The sequence below is a fragment of the Aythya fuligula genome, chromosome 6, assembly GCF_009819795.1.
Source record: "Aythya fuligula isolate bAytFul2 chromosome 6, bAytFul2.pri, whole genome shotgun sequence".
Classification (NCBI taxonomy): domain Eukaryota; kingdom Metazoa; phylum Chordata; class Aves; order Anseriformes; family Anatidae; genus Aythya; species Aythya fuligula.
In genome coordinates, this window is record NC_045564.1 from 1,861,535 (window position 1) to 1,880,606 (window position 19,072).

Consider the following 19,072-nt stretch of genomic DNA (forward strand, 5'->3'; position numbering starts at 1 on the left):
CGTCCCCCCGCTGCCAGGGGGGCCGAGCCGCTCCTGTGAGGGCTGAGTCCGCCTCAGCCCGGCCGCCTCAGCGGCGCGAGGGCAGCCGGGCGGGGGGCGCCTGACCAATCGCCGCAGAGACGGCCGGCTCCGGCGGGCTCGGATTGGCTGCCCGCCGCCGCGAGTGGGCGGGGCGAGCGGGCGGCGCCGGGGCCGCCAGCTCTGCCGGGCTGCGCTTTTCAAACGCCGGCCGGGCGGGCGCGGCGGTTGGCGGGGGCGCGCGGCGCGGGGGTGGCCGCCGGCCTGTGAGGGGCTCGCCGGGCGTGAGGTGAGGTGAGGTGAGGTGAGGTGAGGGGGGGGTGGGATGGGGGCGAGCGGGGCGCCGGCCCGCGTCCGCCTCAGGCCACGGGGGTGCCACAGGGCGGCGAGCCCGGGGCCCGGCCGTGTTGCGCTGAGGGGAGCGAGGGCCGGGCGGTGACACGTAGCGCCCCGCCGCCCACCTGCAGCCGCCTGCTCCGGGGGTCTTGCGCCTCGCGGCCGCCTTCCTGCCTCCAGCCGCGGCTGCCGAGGGGTCTGGTGCGCTGCATCGGTAGTGCCGGTGTGGCTTTTGGTTTGTCGGAGCTAAGGGGGGTTTAAAAAGTCGGGTCGCGGTGCCTCGTTGTGGGTTGCTGCCGGTTGCGGATGTGCTCTTCGGTTTTCTCCGTGACGCCAAGCTGAGGAGAGATGCGACTTCTTACCGGAGAAACAAAGCTAATTCAGCATAAGGCAAAAGTTCACCTTGATCATAAAACTGTGAGAGTAACAACATGATGAAACCTTGCTTATTAGATGTAATAACAGCAAGCTCCTAATCAGTTTGTTCGCATATAATAGAAATGTTTGAGCTCAAGTCCTGCAGTAGCAAGGTAACTTTAGCTGTTGATCAGTATTTAGTGAGTACACCTCAAAGGAGAGTGTTACAAAATTTCAACCCCCTGAATCGGTAGATTAAATGATAAACTGCCCTAGAACTGGGGAGAAAGAAATGTGTGTTTGCTCCAAAAAGCTGATTCAAAGACATGCGTGTTAGACTGTATTGTGACCCCTCAATAAATTCTTAAATCATGCTTATCAAATTCGACTTAAAAATATTTTTGAACGGTGTAGGTCCCTGTCCCCTGCTAAAGCATGAATCATGGTTTAAATCCAAAATAGTTCCAATGTGAATAATCATGTTCCAAGAACTGTGGATTTGAGCACTGTTAGATGGGAGCTGGAGTGCATTTGAAACATTATTAGTTCGAGTGCTCCCCCAGAAGTTTTTGATAGTACACTGCTTTCATCTGAAAACTGAAAGGTTTTTTAATGTTTGTTAACTGTATCTGCACTGTAATGTGCCTCTTTTTTTTCTTTTTTTTTTTTTTTCTTTAATAACAAAGGAAACCTCTTTACCTTGAAATAAACTGTCAATTAGGAATGCTGTTATCCTTCAGTATCCTTCTTCTGCTTTGCTCTTACGGCACACCTGAAGAGATGCTTCAGGCCTGTAAATGTGAATGCCAAAATCCAATATTTTTAGCTTATTATCAACTTGCTTTTTTCTTGTCAGTAGTAGAACTAATGTGGTAGTTGTATTTTCATAATGTGCCGTTCTTCTGTTTTATTAAGGTAACTTACTTGTGATTACTACATCATTTGGTTCTGAATTATCAGAATTTGCGTGAAAGGTGACCCTTCATCATGATTTCTGACAATTAATCTGGTGTGAAAATAAAATTAGCTATGTGTAAGGTTTAATAAAAAGTCTGAAGCTTTCCACCAGAAGAAAACTTATTTTTCTTGTGCTAAACTACTCCTGCTGTGCTGTAGACAGCAAATAGGATAGAGTTTTGGTTAAGGCAGTCAGAGATGCCAGTGGAAGCTTCAGGGAACTGCTGGAACTTAGCAGGAATCCAAAATAGTTAAAGCTTGTTTTCATAAAGCTACAAAAAAAGTATAAATCATGAATAGTTTAAATAGTTACTAATATTCTTATTAGAATTTATGGTTATCTCTAATATTTTATGGATCTGCTTGGGGGGGGGAGGAAAATTTTGTCTCAAATGTTAAAAGGGCTTTTTTTTAAAGTTTATCTTTGAATTAATGTTCTTAGCATCACTTGATTCTCTTGACTAATATTTCCTTATGGTTTTATATTTAGAGTGATTAAATGTGTAGTATTCTGGTCACTATTAAACTTCAGATCATTGTATTCTGATAGACCTAAGCCCCAATATCTACTTGCTTGCACTGTTATTGTGGGATTTCCATAACTTAATTATTTTGCTTTAACAGGTGACTGGTAGGGGAGAGAGACCTGTTCCTAACCATGTCCAGGAGAAAGCTGGAGAACAAGAGCCTTTCCGGCTTGTTAGCCATGTCTCTGCAGACACAAATCAGGACGGATAATTTCTACAACTTTTACATGCTGGAGTCAAAAGAGCTGGGAAGGTAAGGCTGTTCCTATTTATTTTATTTTAGTAACAGGAATTTCTGCTGTAGGAAAATTCTTTGTGCAATGATAAAAGTTTGCCAGAAAGAAAGCCTATGGTTGTAGATAGGGAATAAATTATGCACCCACCTTCCCCTTCTTTTTCCCCTTCTTTTCAGTGCCTGATAGGTTCTTTAGGGAGCAGGAAAAGGTTTCTTTCCTTTCCCCTGTCCAGTGCCGCGCCACATTACGGGGATATAAACTCAAGAAGAGATAACATAAGGTAATACTGCAAGCCAAAAATGGGAATTCTGAGTTGGTGTTTCTGGCTGTTTGTCTGAGTATTGTTTTTTTTAATCCAGAAAACCAAGACCTTCTTTCTTTCCCCTTTATGGCCAGGTTGCTAACTGGCTGCTGTTTGAGAGTAGCTTTGTAGTCTGTTTCCATTGTTCGTGTTTGCAGTAGTAAAATAGTAAATGAAACTAAAACCTTGGTATTTGTGATTCTGTTACAGACATCTGAGTTAATGCTTATTTAAAATCAGCGGGTTAATTCATACCTTGAAAATATTCAGGGAATTGGTTATAAAGGCCTGCAAACATGGAAGCATGGTCATACTTCCAACTTCCTTGAATGAAAGTGGCACGGGTCAGTTTTAACTAAGGCATTCCTGGGCCACATAGTGATCCTCTGTACCTCCAACTTGGGCACGTGGAAGAGCCTCTTAGCTGAGACTTTGTAACTGCTTTCACCTTTATTGTTTTATTGTGTTTGTTTTTTGTTTTTTTCTTGCATGTGCTTTATCTGGTACTCTTTTATAATAAAAGTAGACCTTGCAGCCCTTAACCTTCCTTTATGCTTACCACTTTGTGAGCACCCGTTTTGAATTTCAGGCTCTATAGAAGCAGTTATATGCACTATCCCCTAAAACTCCAGTATTCTTAAAATCATGCATTTTCAGATCATGCATATCTGTGAGACAATGTCTAAAGCAAACAAAAGCAGTTTTTTCATGGATTCCCAAACTCAGTCTTTGATACTTCCTGTACATGCAAAAACAGACATAATAAAATTAGTGCCAAAATGCAAAGCAACAGAAGCAGGGTAGTATCTTTTCAAACAAATTTTCTTTTTCTGGCTTAACAGTTTGTGTGCGCCCTTTCTTTTAATATCTTTAAAGTGTTTGCAACACTTCCTGTGTGTAAAATCCACCTTTCTATGTAGCTTCTGTAAAATATGTAATGTGCTTTTGTTTTCACTTGTAATTTTCTTTTCCTTTTCAGGCTACTTAGTAAATGGTTCTTTTGTTCTTCTCTGCTTAAGTCTTCCAAGTCCCATTTCTTCCTCCCACACCCTTATCTTGTAGGTCCTTTGGTATTTAAGGCATCGACTCATGAAGCAGGCAGGTTCTGTTTGGTGGGTTATAGTAGCTCTGTCCCCGGAGTGGATGGCTTGGCTTCTTTTGAAGTAGTTGAATTTCTGTGGTTTGTAACATGAGATATGAAAATAACCTGAAATTCATTTTATCTTGCAAAACTGGGCTGTTTAGTGCTGTGTTCAAGCATTTGCTTTGCAGGCAACAGGGAGGGGGAACCACTGTGCTCGCTTCAGTGCAGTGCTTCAGATCTTCTTTTTTTTCTTATTTCTGGGGAAATTCCACTACCTAAACAATTTTGTGAAGAGAACTCGGCTAGACTTGTTTCTTCAAGCTACAGCTGTTCTGCTAAGATGAGGTACTACCTCATATGAGAGTTTCCGAGTTTCAACGATTCTTTTTTTTTATTGCTCATTTGGGAGATAGCTGTTGTCAAGACTCACCATATTTCAAGACACTGAGTAATACAGCAACTTCATAACTTCAACCAGAATGTTGATTTCTATGCAGTTTCCATAAATTCTTATACTAGCGAAAATACAGTTTCGGAGATGTGTATGTATATTAGGTTATCTGCAGATGCTTTTATAAGTGTAGTTTTATTTTTCCAAGTACTTATTGATCAGGAAAAAAAAAGGAGGGGGGTACTTGAATGAGTTGTTTATATACCTATATATCCTGCCTTTAAGCAAGCTTATCCCATGTGCTGGGGCATGGCAACAAAGTCTGGTCATACGAAGTCCAGGAGTAAAGTAAGGGTTGAAGATGATGCCAGCTGAAAATGGTTTGAGGTAAAGGACACGGAATCGGTGATGAAATAGCTGAGATCTGTACAGATTGAAGCAGAGATGAGAGTCCAAGCAAGGCAAAGCAATCATAGAATCCATTCACAAAGGAAAGATTAACAGCCAGTAGAAAAAGAAGTTGTATTGAAGAGGGAGTCCTATGGCAAACTCAATGCTTTAATGAAAAATGTTTCTGTATGCTAAAGATAAATACTAATAATATTTACCAGACTCTAAGAATTTGTTTTTAAGACACTGTGTGTTTTTTGGTTGATGCTTCTTAAAAAGATGTAGTTGATTTTTAGCCCCATTCTCTCACTTTTAAACTTTACATGTTTATACGATATGGTAGTGTGCCAGTTATTAACAAGCAGAAATTCTTACATCCATAGCTTTTATGGGGATATCACTGACCCCTCAAAGTTGATGTACCCACAGCTGGTAGAAGGAAGATGTTTAAAAACTATCAGGGAAGGTCTTCCTATTCTCATGAAATTCAGCCAGTTTCTCTTTTTTAATTTTAGAGAAACTCTTGTGGTCGATGGGGTAATGCAATGTTAAAACAAGAATGTAAGCTGTGGGGGAGTATCTTCAAACTTCAGTATATTACGAAATTGAGCTCAATAACTTCAAATGCTCTGCAATAATAAGCTGGTTTGATGGTTGGGAAAGTACTTGGCTGTTTCATGCTTACAAATAGTTGCTGAAATGAAGAGTGTGCATGTATCAGTTTGTAAATAACTTTCACACCTTTTTTTTGTTTGTTTGTTTTGTACTCTTGGCTTTCTGAGTTTACTGGTTTAAATAAAGACAAATCTAATTGGTTTAGAATTAAATGATGACAGAGAAGCTGTTTTGTTGAATTCATTTTTAAATATGTGATAACAGTATAAGTAAAGGTCAGCGTTGCATGTTTTATGATTCAGTCTGATGTGTACAAACTATTTAACATGGTTATTTACCAGTGAAAGTCAGTTTCATCATGAAAGATACTAGTACCTTTTTTTTTTTTTTTTTAAGTCTAGACTTTTTTTCTAAAAATACACCTAAATGTGCCTTTAATTTTAGATATGTCACTTTTAAGCGTTGTTCTGTGGTTGTTGTTGTTTTTTTGTTTGTTTGTTTGTTTGTTTTTTCACCAGAAGAAAGGCTAAGCCTGCAGGACAGTGTAGTCTTCCCTACTGAAGAAGCTGGAATAGTTGAAAAAGTGGATGTCATATAGCTAGTACTGAGCCTCTTCATCAAGTTTGTTCTTAGTGTGCTGTGGTAACAACAACAAAAATACACATGGAAAGGCACTGTTTGCTCAAAGTCATAAGAGTAGGTCTCTTCTTTTGCAAACAGTTTTATAACTGTTTTTAGAACACTACACGATTTCTTTTAGCCCTTCAAGTGTTGTGGGTTTTTTTGTTATGTTTAAATAATGTTTCTGGTATAACTTGAAAACACTTTGCAAGTATGCAACTAGGCATTTCTGGGAATGCAAAACTTGTGATTATAAAGCTGTTTTTTTTAGGATTTGATAACTTGGCTTAAAAACTGCATTTTTTCCCCTAATTTTTTTAAAAGGTCAGCTTGGTGTTTCAACTACACTATGTGGTTTTCTTTTAAAAACATATCTTTTCCAAAATACATTTTTGTTTCCATACCTAAACAGTTGGCTAGGAAATAAAGCAGCACACTTGTAATTGAAAAAGGGAATGCTAAGTAGCGGGTGTTTTTCTGTTGTTTCTAAGCTTAGTGCAGTAATCTGAATTTTCAGCAGTACTGCATGGTTTGTGAAGGGAGATTCTTTTTTATGCCTCTAAAATTTTCTTCGCTGAAGCGCTTTGCCTGTCCCTAGCTTGGATTTATGCTCCCCCTCCTTGTTCTTTCTCTAATTTTCACAGTCTTGTTTTACTCTATCCTCTAGGTGCTATGTTCTGTTATTGGTGTTTTTTTAACTGTATCCCGTGGATACTACAGGGTGGTTGGGTGTGTGTGTGTATTTTGTTTGTTTACTTGCCTTTTAAACAATATTGGCAACCTGAACAAAGCCCTGGGCAAGTCTAATATGATCTCCTTGCTCACCCTGACTTGAGCTGAAGGTCGGGCTAGAAACCTCCAGACCTCTTTTCAAACCTGAGTTGTTACATGTTTCTGTGATCCTACAGTGAGAATGTCCATGTAGGCAAATAGCCTGATTTAACACCTAGCTGCTGTGTGTAAGAGGAATAGTACTGGGTCTCACTAATGCTTCACGGTGCTCTCTTACACTGGCCAAAAAAGTGTACAGTCAGTAGTATAAGAACAGGCCAAACATAACATTCTCCTGATACTTTTTTTTTTTTTTTTAAAGTTTCCATGCTTTTGATTGTAATGCCAGTCTAATTACTTTTTATGTCTTCAGTCCTAATGTTTTCCCTTTTATTTTGCAGAGGAAGATGTGCTGTCGTTAGAAAATGCATAGCTAAATCCACAGGCCAAGAATATGCAGCTAAATTTTTAAAGAAAAGAAGAAGAGGTCAAGACTGCAAAGCAGAGATTCTCCATGAAATTGCTGTGCTTGAATTAATGAAATCTAATCCTCGCATAGTTAATCTCCATGAAGTCTATGAAACGGCAAATGAGATCATCCTAGTGTTGGAATAGTAAGTATGCCTTCGTCAGATGTCCCACATTGCTAGTTACAAATTTATCAATATATTTTTTGCATGAGTTGTCTGAACACTCAGAAGACTCACAGCAAGTACACTGTATGCATTATGCTAATATTTCATTATGTTTTTTTGTTGACTTTATTGAGCTCTATGGGCTTTCTTTGGTATTTTTATGTGAATTCAAGAGTTGAATCCATTGCTGTAATTTAAACCTTTGAATTTGTACATGTATTTTGTTACATCCGTAGCTAATTGGTTATGTCAAACAATGTAGAACAGAGGCATAAAACAAAATACACTAAAACCAATACTAGTTCTGTACTCAAAATTTAAAATGTGGACTGATAAAGGCATTTTTAAGGGACTGCTATCAAAATACATATATATAGATATTTTCTCTTCCTCGCTGCATAACTCAGTTCCGTAAACACTTTGAATCTTGATTTCAAATTGAAATAGTTCTGGTGCCTGTAAATACTGTCTCACTCAGTAGGATAATTTTAATTAAAACTTTACCATTTAATTTGCGCAATTCATTTCTTGTGTTAGTTGGATTAAAAAATATATATATCCTTTGATCAATTTTCAGATCAGGCTAATATAAAACCTGAACACATATGCTAGGGTTTGTTTTAATTGTTGTTTTTTTTTCTTAAAGAATCTCTCATGTCGAGCTGACCAGAGAGAATCCCATAGAAGGTGCATAATGCTTTGATGCAACCTAAAACATACAAAAGCAAGCAAACAATACTTGCTGATAGCAAGTACATAGATTTCAGAGAAGCCGGGCAATTCCTCCTCTAAAAAATCCTCTAAAAAGTGCAGTTACTACGTGATACTTCTTGATGATTGAAATTTGCAATTCGTTTGCAGATTTTGAACTTCTAAAGTTAGTGTTTTTCTTGCTTTAAAACTGTTTAGCTTCCGTAGCTGTTTCCTCCAAAATTCACATCTTTTATTAGATGCCCTTGTGGCTGCTCATAATCTCTGAAAACTAGTCTTCTAATGTGGGAATTAGTTTGAATTTGAATTATTCATCATATTTGATGTATGTGTAAATGTTCAGAGTGTAAGAAACGAAAATGCTGTTGGTAAAATGAGCTCAGCAAGGCTTTCTCTAAGTAGAATTTAAGTTTTGCGTATAAAGTATTTGAAGAAATGGTGATCTGCACACGCTGTGATAAATTCCTTTTAATTTTTCAAATTTAGCTAGATTATTTTCAAAGAAGAAAAGAGAAATGCCTTTTTTCTTCAAACTAAATGATCCCTAACACATTATTTGAGAGAGGCCTGAAATAGTAATATAGAAGTAAAGACAAAGTCCAGATGACGAGTTTTGAACTTATTATCAATAACGAGTTCCCATAAAGGCTGTACTGATTTTCCTAGCTCAGCCAACTCTGTCTCGCATATTAGAGCCCTGTCACGGAACAACTTCCTTGTACTACGGTGGTGTTAATCCTAATGGTCTGCTTTGTAGTAGTGTTCAGAAGACTTGTAGTAAATGTTCCTAGTGCTGTTGGAATAAGCAGAGGGCTGATTATACTTCTAAATTGTCCTTCTGTAGCAGAATAGATATATTCTCATTATTTTTAGAACTCTGCAGTCCCTTCCTCATAGAGTAGTTAATAAGCATTTCCCATTTTACTGTATTTTTCCTGCTGCATACGGTCCTTACTAATGTTGGATTGTATTGATAGGGTTATTTGGAAGATGCAAGAATCGGATTGTGTAAGTGCACATTTTCTGAATAAAGAGAAACGAATTCAATTAATGCTCTTAATAAGGCAAAGCATCTTCACTGCTTTGTTTTGTTCTCAGCAGCCTTCCTGATGATACTGAGGGTATGTTGGCTTTTTTGGCCTGCTGCTGCACAGCAGTAGAGTTACTTCAAAGAACTCGGTCAAAACTTCCTGAGCTGTACCTTTCAGTTCAAAGTTTGGCATTATGTAGTATTGCATTATGTTATTTTTCTGAAGATACCTTACATTTGTGTATGCTATAGCTCATCTGGTACTCTTTTACTCACTTTCTCAGTTGGTGGCTCTCAGCCGAACTCATTTGCTTAATGACTTCCCTGAACTGGGGAGCCAGAAAGAGGATGTTGTGTTCTAACTGTGGTCTGCAGTAGAGTCAGTAGGTAAAGTCACTTGCGTCAACCTACTTGCTCTGCTTCTGGTATTACAGGACAAGGTGCTGTTGGCCTTTGCTCGCATTCGGCTTGCTGTCTTTAATGTCCCCCAAATCATTTTCAGCAGAACTGTTCAGCTCTTTACCCATCTGGCCCACCTGTCCAGACCATAATGTTGTAACTTGGGTACAAGAATACTATGGGAGACAGTGCTGAAATCTTTGCTAAATTTGAAATCTCATAGCTACATTTTGTCATAAAGGCAGTGAGGTGTTATTGACACCTCCCATAGCTTCAGCAGGTTAGTAACTGTTTATCCACATTGTCCATTATCTTATCTCTTTATAGGCTATTATATTGCTAATGATGGAATTCAGGCTTACTGAGCTGTAGTTTTGAGGTAACCCTTTATTCTTGAGAGAGAAACTTCAGGCGGTTAGAGCAGGCTGAACAATGATTTCATACCCGGCTTGAAAGGAAACAGCTGACACTGTGGCAACATGTAGAGTGCAACTAAGAAACCACATTCAAGATGATTACCCAAGGTTATTTCCATGTTTCTTTTATGCTTTAGTAATGGTAGGGTTCTGTAAGTAAACAACAGCCTTCTTTGAGGAAGGCATGTTGAGATGCTGTGTAAAATAAATAAACGCATGTAATGAAGCTTGTCAATCTCATACTTGTTGCTAGTGTGGAAATGGTAACTATCACAGTGACAGAGCTAAGTCCTTGTATTTCAGCATATTCTATATCTACAAGAGTTTGTGAACATACTGCTCACCAGCTGACCAGGCAGCTGTGTATTGCAGTGTGCTAGATTTTATTCCTTGTAGCTCTCTGACAGAACTGATTTCTAGTCTTCTAGTTACTAGTTACTGGTCTTCTAGTACCTATGGTAGCAAGTAGGCAGTTTCTTCTCATTCCAGAGATATTCTTCAGCAACTCTGTCTGTTCTGTTCATTGCATTGTGGTTTGTACCAGTGTTGGACTTTTCAGTCCCCAAATCAGAGAATAGGAATACTGGTTGGTTTTATTGCTTCAAGTTATTTATGGAACCAATTGAAAAATTTTAAGGTTTAACTTGTAAAGGTGTCTTCTATTAGGGAATGGTGATAGAACTGATCACCCTCAAGGCATCTTCAGGCTCACTGACAAGATAGCAGGCTTGAATTTTCCAAGGAATTATGAGGAATTTAGCCACAACATTCAATTTTACCCTCTGAACTATTGTTGCCAGCTATGAGGAAAGAAAAAGCATCACCAGGTCTTATTTTTTCCCCTTTTCTAAGTGTTTACATAACTTGTTTTGGGATTAATATGTTCAAAGAAGAAGAAAAAATATTCTCAGACTCTAGGATGAATATTTAGTAAATAGCTACTGATAAATGAATATATATTTAATTATATAAATAGATACTATATATAAAACTTCATAACCAAGCTTAAATTTTCAAATTTAACATATTAGTGTTCCTGAATGTGTTTCAGTGCTGCTGGAGGAGAAATCTTTAACTTATGTGTCCCAGATCTGGATGACAGAATTGGTGAAAGTGATATAATAAGACTTATAAGGCAAATACTTGAAGGACTTTGCTGCTTGCATGAAAACAATATTGTTCATCTTGATTTAAAGGTGAGGCTGCATCAGACTTTCTTTTTCTTTTTTTTTTTTTTTTTTTTTAAGTACGCAGTCTTCAGTTTGATACTGATAATCAAAATCATTTGCTGAATACATAGCAAAGATGAGAAAACCCAGTATACTAGAGATTAAATACTTTTTTAAAAAATAAAATTCAGTAACCTAAATAAAATTGAGTAATATAAACTGAGATGTCATTTGGTATATTATGGCTTTTTTTTTTTTTTTAAATATTATATTTTATGAATTGAGAATTAAATGTTTTCTATTCTAGCCTCAAAATATTTTGCTGAGCAGCATCAATCCTCTTGGTGATGTGAAAATTGTAGATTTTGGCATGTCTCGGAAGATTGAGAGTACTAGTGAACTGCGGCAAATCATGGGAACAACAGAATACCTAGGTAAGGAAGAGTCGCTTCACTGTTTCTGATGGGTGGTTTTGAAGAAAATGCTGATGTAATATGCTTATCAACTTATCAGTTGTTGCTGGAGAGCAAACAGGACAAGTCAACATGTTGTTTTGAGATGCTCTTTTTTTTTTTTAGAGAAGTTAACAAATACTTGCACGCAAAACAAATTTATATTATAAAGGGCACCGTATTTTGTGCTGCATAGTATTCAACCTGTTGCTGCAGACTATAAAGCTATCAGGAATTTTTGGAAATTAAATCCTTGGTATTAGAGTAGAAATACAACATTAGCATTCACTCACAAAGACCTGTTCTATGAATTCGGAGTGTTGTCATCTGTATGATGATATAATGAAATCAAAATATTCCTGGGAAAGTGAAAAATCTCCTTTAACACTTGGCCTTCTGAGGGACAGGTGTCCTTAAAAAAATTGCCTACACTTGTGGTTTTTAAGAGTACTTGAATCTGTGGTGAATAGTATCTTATCCAACATATGCTTACTGCTACTGGCCCTAAAATTGGCTTGGTCACCTGGCTTTGCAGTGTTAATATGCTGGAGGCTTTATGCATTCCCTATAATAAGCTGTGTGCCTGAAAATCTATAAGCAAAATCTTTTAGGTGCATACATCTGATTTGGAAATATTTTGGGACTGGGACAGAATAGGCTCAAACCAATATGATGCCATTTCAGTCTGAACCAGTTATATTTCAGTGTCTGAATAACTGGAATAGCCTTTTTTTCCACCCTTTGAAAAAATAAAGTTGAAAACCACATGCTTAATCTCTTAATAATGATTACCAAAAGCTGTCAGAAATGTACCGTATGATTCAAGTTCTCTTGGATAATGTGCCTGTTAAATTGTCTTTTTTTTTTCTTTCTCATCCCTTTCTGTAGCTCCAGAAATCTTAAACTACGATCCTATTACCACAGCTACAGATATGTGGTAGGTTGTATTTGTTAATTCATTTCATTGGGGTAGGCAGGACCAGTTAACCGTCTGGGTGCCAGATCCAGACTCTGCCGCAGTTTTATCTGGCTTACAAGAATACTGTTCTGTTGGATGGGCTGAACAGACGAGGGGAGAGCTGGGAGAGGAAGGAGTGCTTAGGATATAAACTAGAGCTTTGAGGAATTACTGTATGAGGGTCTGTTGCACACCTACTATGAAGTGAAGTGGCTTCTGAACATACAGAGTGTACTTTTTTGATCTAAGGAAGTAGCAACTGTCAGCATACATGAGGTATTAATTACTATTGGACAAAATGCTTCAGGTTATTACCTACTTGGGGACACTCCTCCTTCACCACTTTTGTATCATTAAATAATCTTATAATGGCAATTTTAAGTATGTTAACTTTCTACTTTAGAGGAGTATCAGTTTCTACAGAATGTCATAAAAATGAGTTAAGTATCTTAAACTAATCTACAGCTTTAATTTAATGAACCATATTAGGGTAAAGGCTAGCTTTGAGATGCTTCCTTGAAAATGTAACGTTCCCATGTTCTATATATTTTTATATATAATTATATATATTTTTTATATAATTATATAGATTGTGCATCTATATAATTGAATTTCAGTTTTAAAAGTTGCTATGATCTAGTTACTCCATTGAAATTCTCAACTCATAACAGTAATTAAATCTGTTCATGATTTATTTTTTTTTTACAACTTATTTGCCTACTCTTGTGGGAAGACACAAGAATTAACTATTGGCATTCTACTCAGAATCCTGAACACTGCAGCTACATACTTCCACACTGTAATGTGTACTAAGGTTTGACACTTTGATCAGAAAACCATTTTTTCTGTGCATCCAAAAAAAACCCTCCAAGATACTATAATAAATTGTATGATGTGTAGTACTCGCATTTGTGTGCTTAGGGAAAAAAATCTCAGCAAGAGGATGCTGTAGCACAAATCAGGTCCTGATTGTATAGACAGGTGGACAAAATCTCCATCTTTGATACTTCTTTCGGAATTATTGTGAAAGAGGGGTTGTCTTTTATTTACATGCAAATTAGAAAGGTAGGTTTTGTTTTTTTTTTTGTTATTGTTCTTCAGTCCTGTCTTCCAGAACTGCCATATCTCAAAGAACAGTCTGTGTAAAAGTTGTATTTTTCCTTTTCATAATAGTCTCCACGGCAGGAAAAGAAAGGTTTATTGAAAGTAAGCAATAGCAATTAAAAACAAAACAAAACAAAACAAAAAAAAAAAACCCTCTCCCTTCCTGGAGATTTGAAGTGCAGTTTCTTGTGTGTGTACATGCATCCGTGTTTCAATCGCATAGAACTTAGAGATCACATCCTGGTTTTAATTCTTTGAGTGTGGCACACATTGAGAAGTTTGATCTGCAGCACAACAAATGGGGGGGGGAGGGAAGTGGATGCTATATTGCTTAGGTATCCTCGTAAAATTTTACATTGTGTTCTTACCCCAGGAACATAGGTGTAATTTCGTACATGCTGCTTACACAAGAATCTCCGTTTGTGGGAGCTGACAATCAAGAAACTTACCTTAATATATCTCAAGTTAACGTGGATTATTCAGAAGAAACATTTTCATCAATTTCACAGCCTGCCAAAGACTTCATCCAAAAACTTCTCATAAAAAATCCAGAGTAAGTAACAAATTCTGCAGGACAAGAATCTTACCTTTTATGTCTGCGAGCACATAGAAAATGTGAATGTTAATTTGGGAGTTTAGTATCATTGATGTGATCGGTTAGACGTTTCACAATGCACTGGTATTATCAGCTAGATATTTTAAAGTGTAGGTTTCTGCTTTCTCATGTATGAGAAGGATCTTTGGTTCACTAGCTGTTATTGTAGTCAGGGTTATGCTTTGAGTTTGCTCAATTTTTCATATTTTGACTTTGTGTATTTCATTCAGAGGACAGATTATTAATGAATTTTATGAAATGTATTCTGGAAAGATCAGATTCTTGTCTACAATTTAACCTTCCATTACACAATTTGGAGAGAGAAAATGTCATCTTTCTGATGCATGCATTCATGTTTCCTGACTTACCTTTTAATACGTCTTATAGAAAAACTTGTCTGTGTTGTGACTGAGCATATGTTCTTCAGGAACACGTACCTGTGTGTATATATGCATAGTGCTTTGCATGTTCAGTCTTGTCAAAAAAAATCACAATCAAAAGCACAAACTTTTCTTTGCTTCTAATACATAATTCTATAAATCAGCTTTCTTTGGGTGTTTAGAGTCTAATCAAGGCCTTTCAAAGTAGCTGAACTTTGACAAAATTGTAAAAATTATAGGGATCAACTATGTCTGTGCTTGCTGTGTAGTGTTAAATATGGATTTTTTTTAACCGTTGCAATAGCAAAATGCACTAAAAAAGACCCAAAAGGTGTTTGTACTGGAGGATAATGTTTTATAAAGTCAGCTAGCTGTGTTCTAATAAGCATCATCAGGAATCATCATTTACATGTATATTGCTGTGTATTGTCACTTGTGGTGATACAGTAGTTACTATCAGAAAGCCTGCAAGCAAGCAGGAGTGCCCCTGTCTGGTTGAGACAAAGGTCCTTTGATAGGAGGGGATTATGAAGGAAAATGATATCCATGAAGTTCTTACTTTGAGGAAATCGGCACGCTGTATAAATTCACGTCTGGACAGGGTCAAGGAATACTGTCAATTCTGATGTATGCAGAGAAATATTAAGCAGAAATATTTTAATTCCATTTGTAGTGTTTCTGAAATTAACTTAAGCAACTTTTGATACTTCTTTTTCAAAGGGAAAGACCCACAGCAGAGGCCTGTCTCTCCCATTTCTGGTTGCAGCAAGGGGAGTTCATACTCTTGCACAGCCCTGAAGAAACTTGCTGCCCTTCTCTGATGCCAGGACATATAACAAAATGCTCAGAAGAGTGGAATGTAAAATCCAGTTGTAATGGTACTTGTAGCAACAAGGAAGACAAAGAAAACATTCCAGAGGACAGCAGTACTGTCTCCAAACGTTTCCGGTTTGACGATTCATTGCAGTATCCCCAAGACTTCATGACAGACTTTGTATGTTAATATGTAATGTAGACTTTTTTCACAAAAAGGAATTTAACATAATCTTTTCCAGTGGTGAATATAAGATTATGGCTTGCCAATTTGTGCAGTGTTGGTATACTGGAAATGCACTTTGATTCTTTTATGCTGGTACTTCCTTTTCTATCCGTTGCTGGCAATGGATTTCACTCCTGAGAAATCGGGGTTGTAGCACCAATAAAATGAATTATTTTTTGAAGAAGGTATAATTAAGTATTTTTGCACTTTTCAAGTTTTAATCCAAAAACAATGCCAGATTAAAACCAGGAAAAAGAGTTTATTTAAACTAATTTTCAGAGTTTTTGTCTAAACCTCAAGCTTTGCCAAACAGTGGCTGAATAACATGTACATTTTTATGACTAGCCTTAAGAACTTGATCTAAGCACGGAAAGTGAATCTAGCTGTTTTAATAGGCTTATTTGGGCTATGATAGGTCTGTTGGGGCCATTTGGAATACTGCTTTCTCTCTGGGATCATTAGTAGTTCAGGAAATGTTTCTGTCACATAAATCTGGTCTGCCTAGGGATTATAATGCATATTCTGCCTGATTTCTCCTGTGTTGGATCTCTGTAATGCTTGAACAGAAAATGGGTAGATTGTCAGTCCTTGTGCCTAATGATCTGGCTCTTACCAGTGAGTTGTATTTGAAGAGGGTGAGATTCCCATGCTGTTGTGAATATTTGATACACTTGCTAGTTTGCTTCCATAAAACCTCTGGAATAGAGTTGTCCGCCTGCGTTGATCTATTCCTAATCTTAAAATGAGCAAACACCAAATGACAAAAATCCCCTTCATAGTTAAAATTAATAACTGAATAATCTGAAAATAACTATTTTTGCCAGTAAAAACTTTCAAAAACCTTTAAAACTTTTATTATGCCCTTTTAGTGTAGATGGGCAGTGTATTTTTCTATCAATTACTGTTATTCACAATAACTTAGCTTCTTGCCCTCTCTCAGAAATGGACTGCAGTGTGTTAATATTTAAAGACAAACTATCCAATGCTTGTTTTTAAGCCTTTAAATTTGCTTTGTTTAGTGGGTTTGTGTTTAAGTTACATCCCTTCTAATTCCTGGTACTAGTCTCTGAGAAATAGTGCCTGTGTCAAATTTCAGCTTAGAGCAAATAACAGTCATGTCTCAACAGCCTGAAACTAATAATCTACCATTGAAATACTGACAAGATAAGATCCTAATCATAACACTGAGGCTGGAAGTCTGTTTGTGTAGGTAATGTATTAAAACACCTATAAATATTTGGAAAGTAAATAGCACTTCAAAGTAATTTGGGGATTTTCTACTCCTCAGAGCTTAGACTTAGTACTCTTTTGATTTGGTTTGTTTTGTATAATAAAATATCACAATCTGATGATCTTTTCAAGTGTGCCTGTAGATCTGACAATAGCTAGGCAGATTGAGGTTTTTTATTTTATCTTCATGAAAGAAAGAAACAATTTTTTATTTTTTTAAATTTTTTTACAAAGATTTTAATGCAAGGTTTCATGGGGGAAGTTCAGGACTGTTGTCTGTTATTTTGGGTGACATTTCTGTTGACAAGTGAAGTCAGCTGAGATGTATTCATCTTATATTTGCAGAAGTAAAAGAAATAAAAATTTTAAAAAATCTGAAACTTAATCTCAAGTGAAATGAAATTATAGCATGGATAAAGCTCAGATGCTTAGGCGTATAAATGAACTGCACTGACTCTCCTCTATGTATTTTATTTACAGTGATAATGATAATATATAATTATAAAATGAGTTTGCTGGAGGTAGTTGGATTGTGTTCAGGTACTTCATAAACTTACTTTTCAAAGTCCTTATTTTTAAACTATTTTATGCAGACATGTTTAGAAGTTAACATTCACTGAAGATAAAGAATAAAATGTAAAAAAGCTGTAATGGATAAAGGTAGAAAGGTGTTGCATTTTAAGTCTCCAGAATTATTACTGCTCTGAAATTACAGCTGGGAAGCCTGTGAAAGTCTTTGTACTAGTGTTCTGTTTTTTAGCATCTGAAAATAAAGCTGAAAGCATATGCCAGCACTTTATGAAAAAGTTATTATTCCTTAAAATTTTTATCATGTTATCTGATGTTTACATTTCTTACTACTTTTGGAGCTAACTTATCTTTAAATTTAAAAAATAAAAATAAATTGGACTTATCCAAGAAACTTACGTTTTGAAGTTTGTACTTCATGTAAATTCAAAATATGCCTTGAATCAGTTTGTTTGGATCAGCATGTTGGATTTATTTTAAAAATATTAATGTGCATACATAACTTCTGTTGAATGTAAATACATACATCGTAGAAAATTTTTAGCCCGTCTTGCTTCCTGCCATATTACTGGAGATTATGAATTGTAAACGAGTGGTGAGTAACTCATCATCATGAGCGATGGTGATCATTTTAAGATGACTGAAGACGTATTTCAATGCAGTTCATGACCTTTTTATATTAAAAAAGTAATAAACTTTTCCTTTTTTCAAAAGTTCTGTTTTCATTTCTTCACAGAATGGTTGCGTTTGGAAGAGATCTCTGGAGGTCATCTGGTCCAACCCCCTCCCTCCCCCCAGCTCAAGCAGGGCCACCTGGAGATCCATCCCAGGATTGTGTGTAGCTGGCTTTTTGAGCATCTCCAAGAAAGGGAAGGGTAGGATTGCCTCCCTTGACCTGCTGGCAGTACTGTGCCTCATGCAGCCCAGGATACCATTAGTGAGCTGCCTTTGCAGAAAGGGGATGCTGCTGGCACATGTTCAGCCTGGTGGCCACCAGGACCTCATCTCCGTTTCTGCAAAGGTGTTTTCCAGTTGGGTGGCTCCCAGTGTGTGTTGGTGCCCAGGGCTGTTCCTCCCTGACTGCAGGATTCCTGTTAAATTTCATGGCTTATTTATCTGGCCTGTTGAGGTCCCTGTGGAGGGCTGCACAATGCCATCAGTCGCTCCTCCCACTTTTGTGTCATCTGTAAACTTTCTGAGGGTGCATTCTGCCCCATCATCCAGATCATTAATAAAGATGTTAAACAGGACTGGACCCAGTACTGACACCACGAGTTACTTGCCTCCAACCAGACTTTGTGCCACTGATCACCATTGTCTGGGCCTAGCTGCTCAGGTTTCAATCCACCTTACTTTCTGCCCATCCAGCCCCATGTATCAGTAGTTCACATAGGAGGATCTTACGTGGGATAGTATCAAAAGCCTTTCTGAAGCAGAGGTAGACATTATCTACTACCCTCCCCTCAGCTATCAGGCCAGTTGTTTCTTTGCAGAAGTTTATCGAGCTGGTCAAGCATGATTTCCTCTCAGTGAAACCATGCTGACTACTACTAATGAATCAACTAACTTGCTAGAACATCTTTATGTCTAAAATACAGACACATTAATGGTTCCTATTTCAGACGTAAAAAGATGGTTCCTATATACATAATAGTCTAGTCTTGCAGTATTTATTGAGGTGGTATTTTTTATGGTAGATTCTAATGGCTTTTGCCATGTAAGGAAATTTAAATTGAATGTTTGTTACACAAATATTAGCCTTTTAGGGCACTATCTGTACAATTGTTTAATTTTCAAGTAGAAGTCTAAATTATTTAAAAAC

General features: G+C 37.4%; 1 protein-coding gene across 1 annotated transcript; it reads left to right on the top strand.

Annotated features, from left to right (window-relative positions):
• Positions 1 to 286: 286 nt before the first annotated feature.
• STK17B (serine/threonine kinase 17b) lies at positions 287 to 17,932 on the top strand. The gene is made up of 8 exons (XM_032190653.1): positions 287 to 307; positions 2,293 to 2,448; positions 7,006 to 7,218; positions 10,847 to 10,991; positions 11,272 to 11,398; positions 12,305 to 12,353; positions 13,852 to 14,031; positions 15,174 to 17,932. Exons 2-8 carry the CDS (start codon positions 2,327 to 2,329, stop codon positions 15,454 to 15,456), a joined length of 1,119 nt encoding a protein of 372 aa, XP_032046544.1. The 5' UTR covers positions 287 to 307; positions 2,293 to 2,326; the 3' UTR covers positions 15,457 to 17,932.
• The last annotated feature ends 1,140 nt before the right edge of the window (positions 17,933 to 19,072 follow it).

Coding starts and splice junctions, on each gene's coding strand:
- STK17B (XM_032190653.1), top strand. CDS start 2,327: ATGTCCAGGAGAAAGCTGGAGAACAAGAGCCTTTCCGGCTTGTTAGCC. Junction 2,449..7,005: donor GAGTCAAAAGAGCTGGGAAG/GTAAGGCTGTTC, acceptor TTTATTTTGCAG/AGGAAGATGTGCTGTCGTTA. Junction 11,399..12,304: donor GGGAACAACAGAATACCTAG/GTAAGGAAGAGT, acceptor CCCTTTCTGTAG/CTCCAGAAATCTTAAACTAC.